The sequence below is a fragment of the Aethalodelphis obliquidens genome, unplaced genomic scaffold (assembly GCF_003676395.1).
Source record: "Aethalodelphis obliquidens isolate GAN/ISIS:26980383/991018 unplaced genomic scaffold, ASM367639v1 scaffold3, whole genome shotgun sequence".
NCBI lineage: Eukaryota > Metazoa > Chordata > Mammalia > Artiodactyla > Delphinidae > Aethalodelphis > Aethalodelphis obliquidens.
This window is the reverse complement of record NW_020837947.1, coordinates 7,527,117-7,546,629: the sequence shown is the minus strand read 5'-3', so window position 1 is coordinate 7,546,629 and position 19,513 is coordinate 7,527,117. Positions and strand designations below refer to the sequence as shown.

The 19,513-nt window shown below is 47.0% G+C and overlaps 2 protein-coding genes across 5 annotated transcripts in view; one reads left to right on the top strand and one right to left on the bottom strand.

Moving 5' to 3' along the window:
* LOC113607013 (solute carrier family 22 member 1) overlaps positions 1 to 18,836 on the top strand; it is a 33,026-nt gene extending 14,190 nt beyond the window's left edge. The window contains exons 5-11 of one of the 4 annotated variants that reach the window (XM_027081891.1): positions 932 to 1,046; positions 1,284 to 1,390; positions 4,941 to 5,155; positions 8,493 to 8,601; positions 14,736 to 14,848; positions 16,015 to 16,114; positions 18,639 to 18,836. In XM_027081891.1, coding sequence (XP_026937692.1) covers positions 932 to 1,046; positions 1,284 to 1,390; positions 4,941 to 5,155; positions 8,493 to 8,601; positions 14,736 to 14,848; positions 16,015 to 16,114; positions 18,639 to 18,747 — 868 coding nt within the window. In that variant the 3' untranslated portion in view covers positions 18,748 to 18,836. Of the gene's footprint in view, positions 1 to 931; positions 1,047 to 1,283; positions 1,391 to 4,940; positions 5,156 to 8,492; positions 8,602 to 14,735; positions 14,849 to 15,884; positions 15,990 to 16,014; positions 16,115 to 18,638 lie in introns of those variants that run through there. The other 3 variants (XM_027081900.1, XM_027081911.1, XM_027081922.1) reach the window with 3 other exon arrangements.
* Positions 10,590 to 10,991, bottom strand: LOC113607021 (60S ribosomal protein L36a-like). The gene has a single exon (XM_027081936.1). It carries the CDS (start codon positions 10,963 to 10,965, stop codon positions 10,645 to 10,647), a length of 321 nt encoding a protein of 106 aa, XP_026937737.1. The 5' UTR covers positions 10,966 to 10,991; the 3' UTR covers positions 10,590 to 10,644.
* Positions 18,837 to 19,513: the final 677 nt, after the last annotated feature.

Genomic DNA, 19,513 nt, shown 5'->3' with positions numbered 1-19,513 from the left:
GGATCTTTGGGGAGTGTGCACATTAAACCGTTAGGAACAAAACCCGTTCAAGTGAGCTGTTAATCTTATTAGCTGTCAGCCCTTGGCAGGGTGAAGGGAGGGGCAACTAGACAGCTGAGTTTTTATTGTGGGGGAGGGAAGCGGGGGTCGGTGGGGGGGGTTCGTGGTAGCAGAGAGGTTTGTGGAGAGAACGATCGCGTCCATGCAGCTTTCGTCACCATTTTGCTGAGGGCAGATCTTTTCCGTGAGAGGCATCGAGTCCACCCAGTTTCTCAAACCTGCGGCTCTAAGTACACTCCCGTCCAGGAAGAGCCTGCTCCCTCCTTGTCAGTGTGAAACAAGGGTCCCTCCAGTGACGGGACCCCCTGGCTGAGTCCCGATGGCCGGGCTGGGTGAGACTATACCTGTGTGTTTTCAGATGACCAGAGATTCCCAATCTTTGACTTTATAACATCCCTGTCCCATTTGAAATAAACACCATGGTGTACTTGATGCTAAAAAAAAATGACTATAGTTTATTTTGTTTTGGAAATATTTTGAGACATGTTCCACAGCCCCTGTCTTACAAGGAGGCAGCTGCTGTATCGCAAGGGGTGGGGCATGTGGAGCATGTGTTATGTGTGAGAGATTTCCTGGGGTGGGGAGAAGGGCTGCTGGCTTCCAGGAGAGAATGGGACCCCCGCCCCACTGGATGAAGGCTACATAGGAAGCGATGGTTCTCTTCTGGTCCGTCAATCCTAGCAGGTGGCACTAAGAGCACGAGTGACTCACAGAGCTCCTGTGTGGGCTCTCTAGGCCAGCACACAGTGGCCCCAGATGCTCGTCCACCAGACGCTTGAGGAATCACAGTCCCAGCGTGAGCCCCTGATCGGGGCTTAACATCAGACGAGCTCCGCAGAAAATGAGACGTCGTGATGATGTGTGTCCACAGGTTTGTGCCCGAGTCTCCCCGATGGCTGTTATCACAAAAGAGAAACACTCAAGCAGTAAAGATAATGGACCACATAGCCCAGAAGAATGGGAAATTGCCTCCTGCCGACCTCAAGGTGACAGCCTAGCAGAGGGTTTCTCCCGTCATTGAGCTTTGGGTTGCATTTATCACTTAGAGCATGCCTGTGGGGCTGCCTTGGGAGGCAAGAGGGCACTGGTGACATTTGGGGTGATGGGTGTGGCGGGCAGCCATGCGAGGACCGATCTCGGGGCGGGGGCCGGGAAAGGGGGCCCTGATGGCGTTTCCTGCTCACGGCAGCTTGGGTGCAGCTGACGCCCTGACTCCTTCCTAGATGCTGTCTCTCAAAGAGGATGTCACTGAAAAGCTGAGCCCCTCGTTTGTAGACCTGTTCCGCACACCGCACCTGAGGAAGCACACCTTCATCCTGATGTACCTGTGGTAAGGGCCCTTTCCGACGCCTGTCCCCAGATGGAACTGGTGGGCTTACCTGCATACCCGGGTACAAGTTAAAGACAGTGGAACAACTCAGGTGGAAAAAGAGAAGCATGAAAAGGAATTTCCAGATGGTTTTCTAGTGGTCAGAGAGCCCTTAAAAAGACATCTGATTTCTTCCTTGAGGATTGCATAGCAGAGGAAGGGCCTCATTTTAGTAAGAAGAAATTCTTACATAGGAGAGGTCAACAGTAAGCTGGACGGAGGGTTCTCAAGGTTGCCTCAAATCCCACACGTCTCGTCTTTGGGGAACAGCCGAGTCTTGACATAGCGTCAGAAGGTGGATGAGATGTCAGTGGCTCTTGGTGCTTTCACGGAGGAAGAGCCCTTCCTCGCATCTAAGACCTTTGTAGACCCCGATGAGAGTATCAGTGCTTTTTTTCACACCCGATTAGGAAACTCACATCCACATCCAGATTCAGCCATGTACCCCCGGCACACCCCCAGGGCTGCATCCACCTCCCAGGAAGCTACCTGGAGACGGGGTCTCTGTGCTCTTTCCTCAAGGGGCGCCGGGTCAGCTCCCGACATCAGGGCTTTCTCCTCAGCACGAGGGAGGTTGTTCAGTTACTCCCGAATGCCGGGGCTGAGTAGCTGGACCCTGGGCTTCGCTTCCACTGGAGTCGCTCTGCTGCCCTGCACTTATGTGCCCGTCCATGAAATCAGGGTTCCAACTAAGAGGGCAGCCCCTGGCACCCTCAGTAATTACTTGCTGAAGGTTGAATGAATGACCACTGTTCCACAGAGTCCATCCCAGGTTCCTTAGATGCCAGGCTAACCTGACCCTGTCCCGGCAGCCCCGGTCACCGTGTCTCCGGGCAGGCCCAGGAGTCCTGTGCCCGCTACGTGATGGGCCTCTGCAAACACCCCGGGTGCCTGGTGCATTTCTCATGATGCTCAGTATTGGACTCAGCAATGTCTCTTCGGTGTGGAGGCCCGGGACTCTGCAGATAGGAAGGCTTGCTCCCCTCCTATATTACTCCACGGCCCACTCCCATCCCCTAAGCACTCCTGTCAAGGTGGCGGTTTTGTCCCCTCTGCTGTCTTACACCCCTCCACGCAATCCTTGGGCAGATTCTGCTCTGTCTTGAAAATATACTGAGACTCTGCCATTCCCTGTCACCTGCTCTCTCAGGTCCCCCTGGGAGTGTCGTGATCTCTCGTCCGTGTTGTTGCGGCTGCCTCCTCGCTGGTGGTCTTCCCCCACTCCTGTCCCCCCAGGAACTGCTCACAAAGCAGGCAAAGGTCACGGCCCAGGTCACCCCCTCGTCCACATCCTCACCGGCTTCCTAGTCCACCGAGAAGAAAACCAGATTCCTTCCTACAAGGCCTCACGCGCCCTGGCCCCTGGACCCCTTCTCCTGCTGTCCCCTCCCCTCCCCCCCACCCCCCCTCCACTCCATTCATCACAGCATCTCGGGAGGGGTGCCCATCACTTCCTGGCTGTGTGACTGTCAGGCAGCTTCGTGATCTCTGTGACTCAGTTTCCTCATCAGCCAGTGGATATAATGATAGGACCTACTCACAGGCCTGTTGGAAGAATTAATGAGATAATATGTATAAAGGGCTTATGACAACTACAAATTGCTGTTTGTTTTAATGTGTGCATGCAATTCGTGGGTCCTGCCAAAAGATGGCAGCCCTGCACATTTGTTAACTGTTGCTAGTTTTTTGTTTGTTTTTGGGGGGTCTTTTTGGACAGAAAATTCAGGGTTCTCCATTCCTTTCTCTTGGATCAGTCTCTTTGTGGGTTAAAGGTGACCGTTCCCATTTAACCGGCTAAGCTAACCAGCATGGAGGACCCTACCGGGCTCATCTTAACTCACTGAGTTGCTGCCAGGGCCTTCCTTCTTGTATTCTTTTTTTTTTTTTAATTTACATTTAAAAGAATATTTATTTATTTGGCTGCATCGGGTCTTAGTTGTGGCACACAGGATCTTTGTTACAGCATGCAGGATAAGTGGGCTCAGTAGCTGTGGCGCGTGGGCTTAGTTGCCCCGCAGCATGTAGGATCTCAGTTCCCCGATCAGGGATCGAACCTGCGTCCTCTGCATTGGAAGCCGGATTCTTAACCACTGGACCACCAGGGAAGCCCTCTTGTATTCTTGACCCTTTGGTTCAACCAGGAATAATTTAGGACTAGAAACAAAAGCACCCCATGCTTCTCTGGGTGCAGCTTTATAAAACCAGGGGGTATAGTAATGAGAAACATACGCTGTGATCTCAGTTTTGGAGCTGATGGGCAATTGGCATTTCTATAAGAAAATAATTTCTTATCCACCTATATCTCTTCTCACAGTGTAAATACAGTCGACCCCCCATATCTGCAGGTTCTGCATCTGGGCATTGAACCAACTGCAGATCAAAAATATCCGAAAAAAATTCCAGAAAGTCCCCAAAAGCAAAACTTGAATTTGCTGCATGTTAGCAACTATTTACATAGCATTTACATTATATTAGGTATAATAAGTTATTAGAGATGATTTCAAGTATACGGGAGGATGTGCATAAGCTCTATGCAAATACTACGCCAATTTATACAAGGGTCTTGAGTATCCTTGGATCTTGGTATCCCGGGGGCTCCTGGAACCAATCCCCAAAGGATAGTGAGGAACAGCTGTACCAGTAGAATCATTCAACGTTCCAAAATTATGTAGTTTGACCAAGAGTGACACATGGGACTCTCTGAATTCCCCCCTGAGTGGGAGTGGCTGTGCTGGTCCCCATCGGTCTGTGTGCTATTTTCTGTGACACTGCTATTCTTTCCTCCAATATGGATGAAGGGGTCGTGCAGCGGGAAATGAGGTAAAAAGAGTAAGGGAATAGTGCCTGTTAAAGATGGTGTGATGTGTGGAGGGAGGACCACTGTGGAGCTGGAAAGACTTGGCCGACTTCTCCACCCTGGTGTGTTCTGGATCCTTGCCCTTGGAGAGACAACAATGACAGCAGTAAAATCTCATCTTCACTGAGTGCCCACTCTGTGTCCGGAACTATACTGAGCACGTCTTGTCCATTACCTCAATGAATTCTCAAGACAACCCAAATTCACAGCTGAAGGAATTGAGGCACAGAGAGGTTAGTTAACTTAAGACCACACAGCTCATACAGCAGTCTGATTCCTGAAACTGCTCACTCACCACTGCCTTCTCCTGCCCTTCCCCTTGGAGGCCGTTGGAGCATCTGATGAGGCAGGGCACATGCAGTGCTCAGGCCAGGGCCAGCACCCAGGTGCGCGGTAAACAGTAGCTACCATTGTTTGCCATTTCTCAAAAACGGGAACCTATCCTGTAAGTCACACCCTCCCATAAATTGTGAAAGGAGGGTCTCATCGAGGGCCCCTCAAGGGCCCCTTTCTTGATTTTGATCCCCCTCTTCTCATATCGCTCTAGAACATTCTACACCCAGCTCGCGGTGTCCTTTATCCTCCCAGCCAGAATCCTAAATCTCCCCTCCTCCGAGGAGCTTGCCTTTGACCCGGCCTCTCCTCCCTGCTCAGGCTCACCAGCTCCGTGCTCTACCAGGGCCTCATCATGCACATGGGCGTCACCGGCGGGAACCTCTATCTGGATTTCTTCTACTCTGCTCTGGTCGAATTCCCGGCGGCCTTCATCATCCTCGTCACCATCGAGCGCTTCGGCTGCCTCTACCCGCTGGCTGGGTCCAATCTGGTGGTGGGGGCAGCCTGCTTCCTCATGATCTTTATCTCACACGGTGAGTGGTCCACTTTCATCATCTTCCGGGTCATTGAATTGTGGGAATAGTGTGTTAACTCTTTCATAAGCCTCTGGAACAGACACAAAGACAAGGCATTACCTGAGTCTAGAAATATTTTTTAAAACATTTACGTTGAGGTATAACATACGTACAATGATCCCATTATAAGTGTTCAAGCCAGTGAATTTTTACATGAGTGTATGTCTGGGCACCACGACCTACAAAAAGATAAAGAACATTGCCAACATCTCGGAAGGTTTCCTCACCCTCCTTGACCATCAGTATTCACCAACCCTGCGTGGGTCACCACTACCCTGGTCTCTGCCACTGCAGATTAATGTTGACTGTTCTTGAACTTCATACAAACGGAACCATACCACGCGTGCTCTGTGTGGCCTCACTTCATTTGCTCATCCTTACGTCCACGAGGTTCGTCCACGTTGTCACGAGAGTGAAGTTTGAACTTCTTCCTTATCGTGAGGCATCCCAGTGTATGAATACCCCACTATATATCCACGCCACTGTTGATTGACAGTTGTGTGGCCTCCAGTGTCTGCCTATTGGGATTAAGGCTGCAGTGAACATTCGGGCACATCTTTTCGTGGACAGTCATTTCCCTTGCTACGAGGGGGATGTATGTTAGTTTTAGCAGATATAGCCAGACAGCTTTCCATGCGGTTGGACCAATTCACGCTCCCACCGCGATGCGTGAGCATTCCCATGGTTGCACGTCCTCACCAGTGCTTGGTATTGCTGGCCTTTCTAACACCAGCCATTTTGGTACCTGTGTGTTTTACTCCATAATTCTTAGCAATCCAAGATAAGCCAAAGGAGATTCATTTGGGTGGTTTTAATTTAAGTACATAAATTGCCTTTCTCATCTGTTACTTTTGGAAATGTTAAAAAAATACGAAGGCAGATTTGCTATTTTCTCAGTTTTTATTGCTTGTGCTCTGAGCTCATTGGTTTGAGTCGTTTGGGCAGGCTTTTGGATAGGATATTACGGGAAACGTCCTGTAAAATCTGTATTCTCAAGAACCAGGTTCTATAGATCAGGCTGGAAATTTAAAGAGATGGGAAAAGGTAACTCAAGTTTTTTTCTCCCTCCTTTTGTGGAGAGAGAACAAAGAAGGCAGGAAAAGAGGCAGAGTGCATCTGAAATCGATCTTACCCATTCTCTCCCCATCTCCCTTTTTCTGGAATCCTGGTAAAATGGAATGAATGGGCAGCTTTTTATTTTTATTTTTTAGTCACAGCATGGAGTGCTGAGAGGGAGCCTGAGGTCGAGACTGTTTATCACCTCAGGGATAAACCTTAGGTGATTCCTAAGCTGAGAGGGGACTCAGGCATCACCCCCTCTGTCCTGCGCCCCCCGCAGGACCCTCCTCCCAGTGCCCGCCCTCTCCGCTTGCCCCCATTTAGTCCCCATCACATTAGATGATAAACCTTCACTGCCACCCACCCCCCCGCAGCAAGGAAATATTTCAGTCACTTCTATGCACTCGATGTAGCAGCACCTCGGCCCTAGGATCTCAGATGTGAGCAAAGCAGAGAAAGTTTCTGTTTTGTGGAGCTTATGTTCTAGATGAAAAAGAGAAGGAGGGAGAGGGACAGGGCGATAATTCTTTGTCTGGTGGTCACAGGTGGCCTTAGGAAACCTGAATGAAGTGGGGACGAGCCACGTAAGCATCCGGGGAAGGAGCTTTGCAGGCAGGGGAGCAGCAAGAGCGAGGACCCCGTGGATGGGGAGAGCTGGCACTGGAGGAGGAGCGGCGGGACCCTTGTGACTGGGGCTGGGCAGGCGGGGGCGAGGACAGCCAGAGTGAGGTCAGGGGTTAGCAGGAGATGCCAGCGTGGATTTTATCTTGATCATGGAAGGAAACCACCTGGCTCTGCACAGGGCGGCCACGCAGCAGGACTGTGGCTCTAACTGGGCCCTCTGGCTGCTGAGGAGAGGGGCCCGGGCCCTGACAGAGGCAGGGCAGTTCTCTGAGGGCAGGGATGCTGTGCATGTCCAGTGGAGCATCTTGCCAAATCGATCAAAGGCCACAGAATTTGTGACAAGGGCCCCCCTCTAGCTATCTGAGTGAATTCCTTTATCTTCTATCTTTTGGGAGCTGGGAGGTGTGGTCCCTCACTAAAGGCCTGACTTGGGTTCTCCAGCAGGCGGAGGGCAGCTGAGACCTGGAGAGACTATGACGGCCCTGGGCTGTCTGGGTCTTAGGGCCACCGGGTCCGCTCTCCCGGGAGCCTCATGCTGGCGAAGTGAAGGAAGCATGCCTTCCATGGGTAGCCGGCTCGTGGGGACAAGGGCCAAGATGACACGCTGTCTGTGACCCCAGAGGCTTTGTTGGTGAGCCGGCCTGTCTCAGGAGCCACTGGTGGTTTAGGGCTCGGGTAAACACCTACCAACCAAGTGAAGTGGATGATGGTGCCCCAGGAAGGAGAGGGCTTCCTGTACCTCCAGCTAATCAAGAACCGAGAGCAGTCTCCTGGGAGGAGACGAGCGTTCGCTTTCCTCATGTTCTCAGACTGTTCTGAAAGGTGTTTGGGTTAAAAATGTGTTGGGAAATGAACATTAGACTGAGAATGAGAAATCTGGTCTACCAGCCCCAGGACTTCTGCCCGAGAGAACCATGCTGTTGAGGACCTATTATATTTCAGGCACTGTGCCAGCAACCACAGTATCCACGATAATTAAAAAGCCAACACTGATGGAGTGGTCACGGTGCACATCTGACACGTATTATCTCTAAATCTCACAACAACCTATAAGCTGGGTAAAATTATTCCCATTTTACAACTGAGGAGACTGAAGCATGAAGAAGTAAATCGTGGACTTCCCTGGTGGCGCAGTGGTTAAGAATCCGCCTGTCAATGCAGGGGACACGGGTTCGATCCCTTGTCCGGGAAGATCCCACATGCCGCGGAGCAACTAAGCCCGTGAGCCACAACTGCTGAACCTGCGCTCTAGAGCCCGTGAGCCACAGCTACAACTACCCAACACAGCCAAAATATAAATAAATTAATTGATTAAAAAAAAAAGAAGAGGAAGTAAAGCATTTGCCAGGTCCCACCGCTGACGGGAGGCCGAGCTGAGATTCGAAAAGTACATTCGTCCCTCTGCCCAGCGGGGCCTCCCCTCATGCGTCATCATCAAGTCCCGAAACCTTTCAGGACTCAGTTTACGTATCCATGATGGAGGGGTCAGATAAGACAATCTTTCCGGCCCTTCCAGCTCTGAAGTCCAAGGTTCCAATCACGGCTTTTCCCGGCAACTCCACGGGCACAGTCCTCACTTGCTCTCCACGCCCTCTGTGTGTTTCTTCTCCAGATCTGCACTGGTTGAATATCGTGGTAGCTTGTGTTGGCCGAATGGGAATCACCCTTGCGTTCCAGATGGTGTGCCTGGTGAATGCTGAGTTGTACCCTACGTTCCTCAGGTGAGTGCATGGTGGTGTGGGCTGGGTGGCCGCTGGCAGAGCTGTGGGCCAGCCAGGCTCGGTGAGTACCATCCGCCAAGATGCCCCAAGGGTGGATTGTCTGATACTGAGATGGGGGCTGGGCATCAAAGACAGGGCCCTCGCCTAACCTGGTAGAGAAGGTGAAATGCACAGGTTCAGTGGACTAAGGGTCGCATCGTGCCCTGTACGGAGGGCAAGCGCAAGAGAAAGGCATCTGGCACAGAGGAGAGAGCCCTGGGCGGCGCGTGGGAGGCTGAGGTGCAACCCTGTCCTTAGCGCCGACCAGTTGTCTAAACTTCCGCAGCTCCACTGACACCTCTGGACATAAGTTGCTTAAGAGCAGTTCATATTTGTACAGTGACATACAGAGCATTGCCAGACATGGGCTGCGGGTCATCCTATAATGTCATTGTGATCCCCATTTTACATATGAGAAAACTGAGGTTTACAAAGAGAAAGAGACCTTCCAAGAGTCACACAGCTAGAAAGTGGCAGGGCCCAGACAAGAACCCACTTTCTTTCTTTCTTTCTCTCCCTCCCCCTTCCTTCCTTCCTTCCTTCCTTCCCCCCTTTCTTCCTTCCTTTCTCTCTCTCTCTTTCTTTCATTGAAGTATAGTTGATTTACAATGTTGTGTTAATTTCTGCTGTACAACAAAGTGATTCAGTTATGCATAATATATATATATATACTTTTTCATATTCTTTTCCATTATGGTTTATCACAGGATATTGAATATAGTTCCCTGTGCTCTACAGTAGGACCTTGCTGTTTATCCATTCTATATATAATAGTTTGCATCTGCTAATCCCAAACTCCCAGACTATCCTTCCCCCACCCCCTCACCCTCTTGGCAACCAGGAACCCACTTCTTTCTGACCTTGAAGCTGATGCTTTTCCCATGATGACTCTGTAAACATAGCAACAGGCCTAGATGACTCATTGCTTAAAGTCAGGTTTGTTGAAGTAGAATTTTCTTAGAGCAAAATTCCCCCTAAAAGGTACAGTTTGATTAGTGTTGATTATACTCATTTCACCACCATCACAGTCAATGTAATATAGAGACATTTCCATCACCTCCAAATGCTTCCTCATATCCCTTTGTGGGCCATCTTCTCCCCTCCCACCTCCAGTACCTGGCAACCACTGGTCTGATTTCTCTCCCTGTGGTTTTGCCTTTTCCGGAATATTATGTAAATGCAATAACATAGCGTGTAGCCTATTGTGTTTGGCTTCTTTCACTTGGCATCACGGGACCCGTCCACGCTGTGGCATGTATCAGTGCTTCGCTCCTTCTTATTGCTGAGTAGTGTCCCGTGTGTGGAAGATGTGCCACGATGTGTCTGTCCATTTCCCGGCTCATGAAGGTTTGGGCTCTTTCCAGATTGGGGTAATTACGATATAGCTGCCAATAAGAATTCACATACAGGTCTTTGAGTGGACATATGTCTTCATTCCTCTTAGGTAAAAACTTAGGAGTGATTAATTACGTGGGACTGAGTGAACTGATGAGGATGATTATAATTTTTGTGACTTTCTGTTTGAATAAAAAAAAATTCCACAAGGACTCAGAGGCAAAAAATATACAAATCAATTTTCACTGCAAAGTAAAGGAGCGGTTACAGTGGAGGATTCCTGGACTGAATGTCAATATTAAGACATAGTATGAGTGTGTTTCGTGTTTGGTAATTGCAATCATTGTTGCTTTGTGGGTCACGTGGTGGATGTGAGTTTAAATTCATGAGAAACCGTCCGAATGTTTTTCAAAGTGGCCGCCACCAGCTGCACATGAGACAGCTGGTCGTTCTACATCCTCATCAGTCCTTGGTGTTGCCAGCTTTTGAAAAAATAAGTAATTCTTGGAAATGGTGGTATTACTGTGATTTTTTTTCCCCAAGGAGAATTTTATTGATGGGACTAGTTTATTTCCCTTCCAAAATAAATAAATAAATAAACAATTGAAACTAAACGAAGTAAACAATCTCAAATTTTTATTGTCTTCATAACAAAACAAAACATGAAGCTCAGAACTGGATCACTTGGCCCCTTCTCTTCTTATCTCCTCCCAGCTCAAAATGCCTGCATCTCCTAATAGCCAGCATCCTCTTAGATCTGCAGTTCCGCTCAACGCGTTCAAGCCTCAGCACAATGTTCTTTGTAGTTTTAGCCTTTTTCCAGAAAATCGGCTTAGTCGGCCCACCATAGCCACTCTGCTTCCGGTCATACCGCCGCTTTCCCTGGGCACACAGAGAATCCTTGCCCTGCTTGTACTGTGTCACTTTGTGGGGTTGGTGTTTGCCACACTTCTTACAGAAAGTCCGGCGGGTTTTAGGAACATCCACCATGTTTGCGAGGGCACTATCGGCACGGAAAGAGCTATTATTGATTTACATTGTCCTAATTACTAACGATGTTGAGCGTCTTTGCATGGACTTGTTATCATCTGTATCTTAGAAGACTTAGTTTAAATGAAGAGCTTTTTTTTTTTTTTTTTTTTGGTGTACGCGGGCCTCTCACTGCTGTGGCCTCTCCCGTTGCGGAGCACAGGCTCCGGACGCGCAGGCTCAGCAGCCATGGCTCACGGGCCCAGCCGCTCCGTGGCATGTGGGATCCTCCCGGACCGGGGCACGAACCCGTGTCCCCTGCATTGGCAGGCGGACTCTCAACCACTGTGCCACCAGGGAAGCCCCAAATGAAGAGCATTTTTATTGTAAAAGTAACTAACCACTTTATTTAAAGCTTTAATTCTGATCTTTGTTAGAATTTGGCAGATTTCCTTAAACTCGTTTTTCCTCTGTATAAATTGTTTCTTCTCCCCATGTCATCAGACCAGTGAAGCCTAAGAAATATTCCAGCTCCCCATATCCCCCTCTTACAGCGGGACAGCTCTCAGAACCCCTCCCTTCGCCAGAAGACACAAGGGTGACTCTGATTCACTCTTTCCTCTCTCCTGCCCATCCCTTCGTTAAAAGGCCGTCTCTCATATTCTCATCTGGAAAAGGTTGCTTGGAATGAGTACAAAGAGACGAAGACAAATGAAGGAGAAAAACCTACATCTGGCAGTTCTGAGCCGAGTCTAAAATAGCCGGGCCAAACAATTCCATTGTCATGGCCACTGGACCCAGGGGACTGACTCAGAATGTAAACTGCCTAAGGTACTGAGTGCCTGGCGCTGGGTGGAAGAAGGCCAAGTGACATGTCCTCAAGGAGCCCTTGACTGTTTGTGCAGAGAGTCAGTCTGATGAGGATTCTCAGTAATTAGGAAGGGAGGCCAGGTGTTCAGAAATAACTTAAACTTGATCCACACACACCACACACAAAAGTAAGGCAGTCATGAAAGTTTCGATATTTTCAATCAATTGAATCGAATTGAAATTGGAAAAAAGGGATTATTACTTTACAAACACTTCAAGTGCAAACAGTTTCTTATGAACTTTAAAGAAGGGGCCTAGTTCTTCACTTCGTCTAGCGTCTGTGTGCTTATCAAATTTTTCTCTCTTTTTAAGACTTATTTTCTTAAAATTGTAAAAAAAAATAAGGGTGTCTTTTTTTCCTCCTCTTGGAAATCACACTAATGCTATGAGAAGAATGAGAAACAAGAAAAAAAAATGCAAATGCCATTTTTGAAACTAGGATGACCCTGAAAGACAATAGTGAACAAGAAGGGCTGCCTAATGCAGTGAGTCTAAGAGGGTCTGGAAGACTCCAGGGAAGCTCCCTGTGACAGCAAATTTGAGACAAGGCCAGTGGTTTTCCAAAGCAGGAAGTGTACATTGAAGGGTCTAACCCACAAGCCCTTGTTGCAATAACAGGGAGGATGCAGGGCTGGGGGCATGTGCTTCCTCCCCTGGGTGTTGTGTGGCTGGAGATGAACCAGGGAGGGCAAGGCTGTGGGAGAACATTCAGGAACCTTTGAGGGAGCAGTGTGCTGTGAGGTGGGGTGGAAGAGAGAGACCCTGCAGGGTGAGAAGTCCTGTACTGTCAGCCTCTGTAGACTAGGGATAAGAGAGGCCAATGCATCTAAACACAGACAACCCTGGTCAGAAAGAAAACGTCTAGTAGCCTTGAACGTGCCCCTCCCCACAAATCCTTCTAAAATAGCTGATACAGAAAGAAATCAGAGTACTGAAAGAAGAAGAATAAATTAAAAAGTAACTTGCCCAGGAGCTATACAAATATATCATGAGATGAAAGGGGGAAAGGAAGAGGAAAAGCAAATGGCAAATGAAGAAAATGCACAGGGATAAATATTGTCAGAAAGCAAATAAAAAGTGTGGCCAAATATACTACAGCTAAATGCAAAATATTAATGAATCAATCATCTCTATAAAATAAGAGTGTCGGGCTTCCCTGGTGGCGCAGTGACTGAGAGTCTGCCTGCCGATGCAGGGGACGCGGGTTCGTGCCCCGGTCCGGGAAGATCGCACATGCCGCGGAGCGGCTGGGCCCATGAGCCATGGCCGCTGAGCCTGCGCATCCGGAGCCTGTGCCCCCGCAATGGGAGAGGCCACAACATTGAGAGGCCTGCGTACCGCAAAAAAAAAAAAGAAAAAGAAGAAGAGTGTAAAGCAGAGATGCAAGTTCTTGGGAGACTATGTGATAAGACAATAGATGAAGTCAGCTCAGGCTAAAAAAAAACAAAAAGAAAAATTAAAATATTTGACAAATGAAAACTACTTTGAAAGCATTACAAAGGAGAACTGATATAGTAAAGGCAAGACAGGCCTAAGAATTGCAAAATAAGATTGAAATAAACAGAATTTAAAAGGCTTAGAGATCATGTTTAAACATATGTTCCCCAGAAGATAATTGAAATAATGAAACAAAAGAACTTCAAGAAAAAAAAAAAAACTTGAAGAAAATGTCTGAAAATAAAAGAATGCTTGGATTTATAATTTGGAGTGGCATGCTGTGTAACAGAACAAACTGACCCAGAACACACACACACAACATCAAGAAAGGCACATCACAAAAACCTTAAAAAGCAGTCAGAGAAAAAAGACATCAGAAAAAGGAACAAAGATAATAAGGACAGTAGATTTCTCATTGGAAGCAATGCAAACAAGAAAGTGGTAGAACAGCATCTTTGATGTACTGAAAGAAAAACTGTCAACCTAGAATTCTTGACTCATCAAAAAATAAACTTTCAAAAAATGGATGGAAAATAAAACCTTTTTCAGATATATAAAAGCTGAACAAATTCATCGCAAGCAGACCTGTACTACAAGAAATGTAAAAGTCTTTCAGAAATAAGGAAAATGATATCAGGTTGGCAAAAAAAAAGACGCAACTGTATGCCGTCTACAAGAAACTAACTTTAAATTTAAGGGCAGAGATAGTTTAAAAGTAGAAGTATGGAAAAGATATTCCATGTGAACACTAATAAAAAGAAAGCCAGAGTGGCTATATTCCTATAAGACAGAGTAGACTTCAGAGCAAAGACTATTGTCAGGGATGAAGAGGGAGGTCATTTCAAGTAGACAGTTTCCTTACATTTCCCCTCTGGCTTTCTTTGTCCTCCATTTCTTAATATCCTCTCTTTATCCTTCCCTATCCCTCTATGTGAAAGAAAGAACTCTAATGACACCAACCAATTCTCCAATCTCCAAACAATTCTTACAATCCAATTCTGACATTAACTACCTGGAATTAGTGCAGACTTCACAGGTTAAGGCTTCGTCCCACATGACTGCCCTTACTTTAGATGCTAGTTGCAAGCCCCGCATTGTACACCTACACTTCTGACCACTGGCTATAAATCATGACCCCCTCCTTGAGTTCAGTAATTTACTGTAATGGCTCACAGAACTCAGGGAAGCACTTACATTTACTGGTTTATTATAAAGGATAGAAACAGCCAGATGAAGAGGTACACAGGGCAAGGTCTGGAAGGGTCCTGAGCACAGGTGCTTCTATCCCTGTGGAGTTGGGGTGTGCCACCCTCTCGGCACATTATGTAGGTGTGATTGATTAAATCATCAGTGATTAACTCCATCTCCAGCCCCTCTCCCCACCCTGGAGGTTCGGGAATGGTGTGTTTACTTTAAAACGAGTTTATCATTTGGAAAATTGATTCACAGAGATGTCATCTTTTTTGTTCTCTGTATTTTATCAGGAACCTTGGAGTGATGGTGTGTTCCTCCCTGTGTGACTTGGGTGGGGTCATCACCCCCTTCCTGGTCTTCAGGCTGATGGAGGTTTGGCAAGGCTTACCGCTCATTTTGTTTGGTAAGACTTCGTGAAACATTTATCATTCCTTGTTTCCAGCTCAGTGTGAATACTCGAGAACTATTTGATGAGCAAATGGTACCTCCCAGCGAGTGTACAGAAGGGAAGGATGGCCCCTGCTCTTTCATTGGCTCCTGGATCACTCTGTCTTGCCTCACGGGGAAGATAAGATGCTGTTCCTAGAAGGTGGGGGCCAGAGGTTTATGTCCTACGGCTCTGGAGTCCAATAATTCATTCTCTGGAATAGAATCGGAGAGAACATTTGACACAGCCTCCTGGTTTCTTACGAATTTGACTCCCAATTTTTGTGTATTTAACATGTAATTGCTAGAGGTTTGAAGATGCTAGATTATCATCCCTGTTCTGCTTCCAGATCTTAACAATTGACAGCAGACACAGGGGGACAAATGGGAATCAAAGTTTAGTATCAGCTTTGTTACTGATTATATTGGGTTAGAGAAGGAGGAGGGGACTCTCCCACCTCTTCCCAAACCTACCACTTGGTGGAGGGCAAAACGGCTGCCCATGTAGAGAGTTTCCATGCCTGGGCCCAGGCGAACCCACGAGGGGTGACGGGGAGTGATGAGTAACAAGAGAGGCCCACACTGCCCACATACATATCACCTAGGCTCCATATCAAATGTATATATGGTAACATAATATTTATATATAGTAACTGTAATATAATGTTATAGTTTATATATAATGTATGTTAGAAAGTATTATATAATTATATATTATTATATATTACAACAAATTATTGTATATAACATATATTATAGTTACTGAATATAAATAATAATATATAAATTATAGTTAGTATATACAAATACTATATTATATTATGTTAAATTAATATAGTATTTTGTATATATAGTAACTAGTCAAAATTGAGTCCCATATTGTTTGTGAAGTACCTGAATCAATAAATCCCCTTAATACTTAAACATCAGTTACTGTGGAAGTAAAACAAAGACAATATTCCCTTTCCTTACTCTGCCATTTCCCCAGTTATTCTATTGCTTTAATTTTCTAGATGTTCCCAACTTTTTAAAAGTGACCCTCACACGCGTGTTACCTAGGCATCTCTTTAGCTAGCTGTCATCATATGTAAATGGTATTGACCATGCTCTAATGGCTCCATGTGAAATTTGTCTCATCTGAAGCGGCTTTGGGGCTAGTTGCCGGGGGAATGACGCTGCTTCTTCCAGAGACCAAGGGGGTCGCTTTGCCAGAGACCATCGAGGACGCGGAGAACCTGCGGAGGTGAGCTCTGGGCGCTGGGGCAGACAGTCATCTGCTCTAAACTGTGAGATAGAATGATTCGTCTGTGATACTGGGCACATGGAGCACCAAGGTCCCTAGGTCACCCCCCGAGTTAACAGCTCTGAGTTGGAAGTTATTTTTAAATCAATCTTCTGTCTTTTTAGCGATTGTTGGTTCAGATTCCTTAGTGACTTTCTTCACAAAGAAGAATGACTTAAAACTTTCATTCCTATGATGGGGACAAGTGCTCAGTGGAGTCCCAGGTCTTACCCTTAAAGCCATAAAAAAGGAAAGGAAGGGGCTTCCCTGGTGGTGCAGTGGTTGAGAGTCCGCCTGCCGATGCAGGGGACACGGGTTCGTGCCCTGGTCCGGGAAGATCCCACATGCCGCGGAGTGGCTGGGCCCGTGAGCCATGGCCGCTGAGCCTGCGCGTCCGGAGCCTGTGCTCCACAATGGGAGAGGCCACAGCGATGAGAGGCCCGCGTACCACAAAAAAAAAAAAAAAAAAAAGGAAAGGAAGAAAGACAAAGCATTTGATGATGTGGTTGTTACAGACTCGGTTCTCTGGATCCCACAGTAAGGACACACATGTCCCTGGGAAGTAGAGAATAGACTCCGTGGACTCATTAAGGCCTGGGTTCAGTCCAGGGGTGGTCGTCTACTTGGCCAAGTGACTTTGGGAATGTCATGGAACCCTATAACCTTCATTTCCTCACCTGAAGAATAGCCACGATAATACTTGAGAGGGTTGCTGTGAAAGTCCAATGAGATAAAGTAGGTGATAGCGACTAATCCATTGCCTGGCACATAGTAGGTATTCAATGAATCTTAGATTCTCTCCATTCTTCTTGCATATGGTGTGATTTCCTCAGTGACTCTCAAACTTAGTATGCAGAAGAATGCAGACTCCTGGGCCTTCTAGGTTTCTGACTTGGTAAATGAATGGGGGAACCCGGAAACCTGAACTTTTAATGACAGTCGATACCTGTTCAGGCCCTCTGTGCTCCTTGCTTTGAGGAAATCTGCATTTCTCAGTGCTGATGAGGGACAGACACTCTACTTTAACTGTAAGCACATCTTGTAATTGCTGGCAATAAGCTTCTTGTTGGTCCCAAGTCGTAGACATATATAGCTAAGGTTGACTCTCTGATTTTAAAATGTTTCATTATAATTTGTTAATAGGCACTTTGTCATCTTTTAAGATGTTGTGTTTATCCCTTCACTCCATCTTCATAGCCATTCCTGGCCTGCCAGGTGAGGCCAGGGGCTTCTGCTCTGAGCCCAGCACCTCCCTGTTCATCCTGTGTTCTTGATAATGCCCTGCACAAAGTATAATCATCACTTATTTCATTATCTGCTTTCTCCGCTATCCTAATTCCATAAATAGTGGCCACAGTCTCTTGCCGGAGAGATCATTTCAATGACACCTTCTTCCCTACTTTCTAGGAAACAAGGCCAGGGAATGGGAGTAATGGTAGCTCTAGCTAACAGAAGGCTCATGGTGCGTCAGCTTCACTGAGTTTCAGGTGCCTTCTCACTCCATCCTCCCAAAACATGGCGAGGCAGCTCCTGTCATTAGCATACCCATTCTACAGATGAAAGAAATAATGACAGATACCCTCAAAGTCCCCAGATTCAGAATGGAATGTTGACTGTCAGGTGATGGAGTGAGGCAGCAACACAACAGGTGCTCTATGTGAAGGGTTGGCAAACTCTTCCTGTTAAAGGGCCAGGGAGTAAGTATTTCTGGCTTCGGGGACATTGTCTCTGTTGCTAAGTTCTGCCCTTTCAGCAGGGAAGCAGCCACAGACAGGACACAAACGAATGGGTTTGTGAGTTCCAGCACAACTTTATTTATGGATGTTGAAATTTAGATTTCATCTAATTTCCAAGTGTCAAGAAATAATATTTTATTTTTGATTTTCAAAAACTATTTAAAAATGTAAGAAACTGTTCTTAGCACACAGGCCATAGCAAAACAGGCAGAGAACCAGAACTGGTCACTGGCGGTCTCTGCTGACCCTTGTCTTCTTTGTCACCTGCTGTTCTTGTTCTCACCTCTTCTTTTGAGACTTATTCCTGGGTACAACTTTGCAACAGTTTCTTAATCAAGCCATTATGTATTTTATTGAATTAATTAATTTTGATAAATTAATACATTAATTAATTTTTGGCTGCACAGGTCTTTGTTGCTGGGTGCAGGCTTTCTCTAGTCGCGGTGAGCGGGGGCTACTCTTCGTTGTGGTGCGTGGGCTTCTCATTGCGGTGGCTTCTCTTGCTGTGGAGCACGGGCTCTAGGCGCACGGGCTTCAGTAGTTGTGGCATGTGGGCTCAGTAGTTGTGGTACACGGGCTCAGTAGTTGTGGCACACGGGCTTTGTTGCTCCGTGGCATGTGGAGTCTTCCCAGACCAGGGCTCAAACCCGTGTCCCCTGCACTGGCAGGCAAGTTCTTAACCACTGCGCCACCAAGAAATTCCCCCATTATGTGTTTTAACTTAGATTTTAAATTTTTGATTGCTACAGGAAAGCAAAGCCCAAAGAAAACAAGATTTACCTTCAGGTCCAAACATCAGAATTCAACTCGCAGGCACCCGAGAGAGATGCTCCGCTGGGGACCGGGTGGCAGAGATGAGGACAGAGTTATCATCTGAAGAATTGCTCAGAAGCCCTAAGCTTTTCCTCCTACTTGCCTGCCCCTAAGTCAATATCAGTTCTAAAGAACACTGTGCTTTGTTTTGTTTTATTTTCTTTGTTTTAAGTCTCTCAAAGCCCTGGCTGTCTTTTATCTACTTATCCTTTCCAGTGAAAGCTGTTGGTGGTTACCAGGTACTTAATTATCTAAATTATTTGGAAGGTCCAATAGAATTTAAATACTGTTATAAAAGAGACCTCCGTAACTGGTTTCCTAGAATAAGTATTGTTTTATTCACTCTCTGAAAGAAAATGTCTTTGTATTTGTAGGTGCCTGTGTTGGCAAAAGTATTTCAACATGTAGATTTCTTGGAGGGCACTTGTTTTTTTTTTTTTTTTTTACGGTATGCGGGCCTCTCACTGTCGTGGCCTCTCCCGTTGCGGAGCACAGGCTCCGGACGCACAGGCTCAGCGGCCATGGCTCACGGGCCCGCCGCTCCGCGGCATGTGCGATCTTCCCGGACCGGGGCACGAACCCGTGTCCCCTGCATCGGCAGGCGGACTCTCAACCACTGCGCCACCAGGGAAGCCCGGCACTTGGTTTTTAAACGTGGTGGTTCCTCCAGCAAACTCTCCCCGAGTCCCGCTTACGCATAAAACATGCTCCTCCTCCAGAGACCAGAGGTACTGTGTGCTTTATTTTAGGGAAGACGTTTCTGCCACTTACATTCTAAGAATACTTTATTCTATTTCACTCTTGCTTTTAG

Excerpts from the sequence above, each read along its gene's own strand:
- LOC113607021 (XM_027081936.1), bottom strand. The coding sequence starts at position 10,965 with ATGGTGGATGTTCCTAAAACCCGCCGGACTTTCTGTAAGAAGTGTGGC.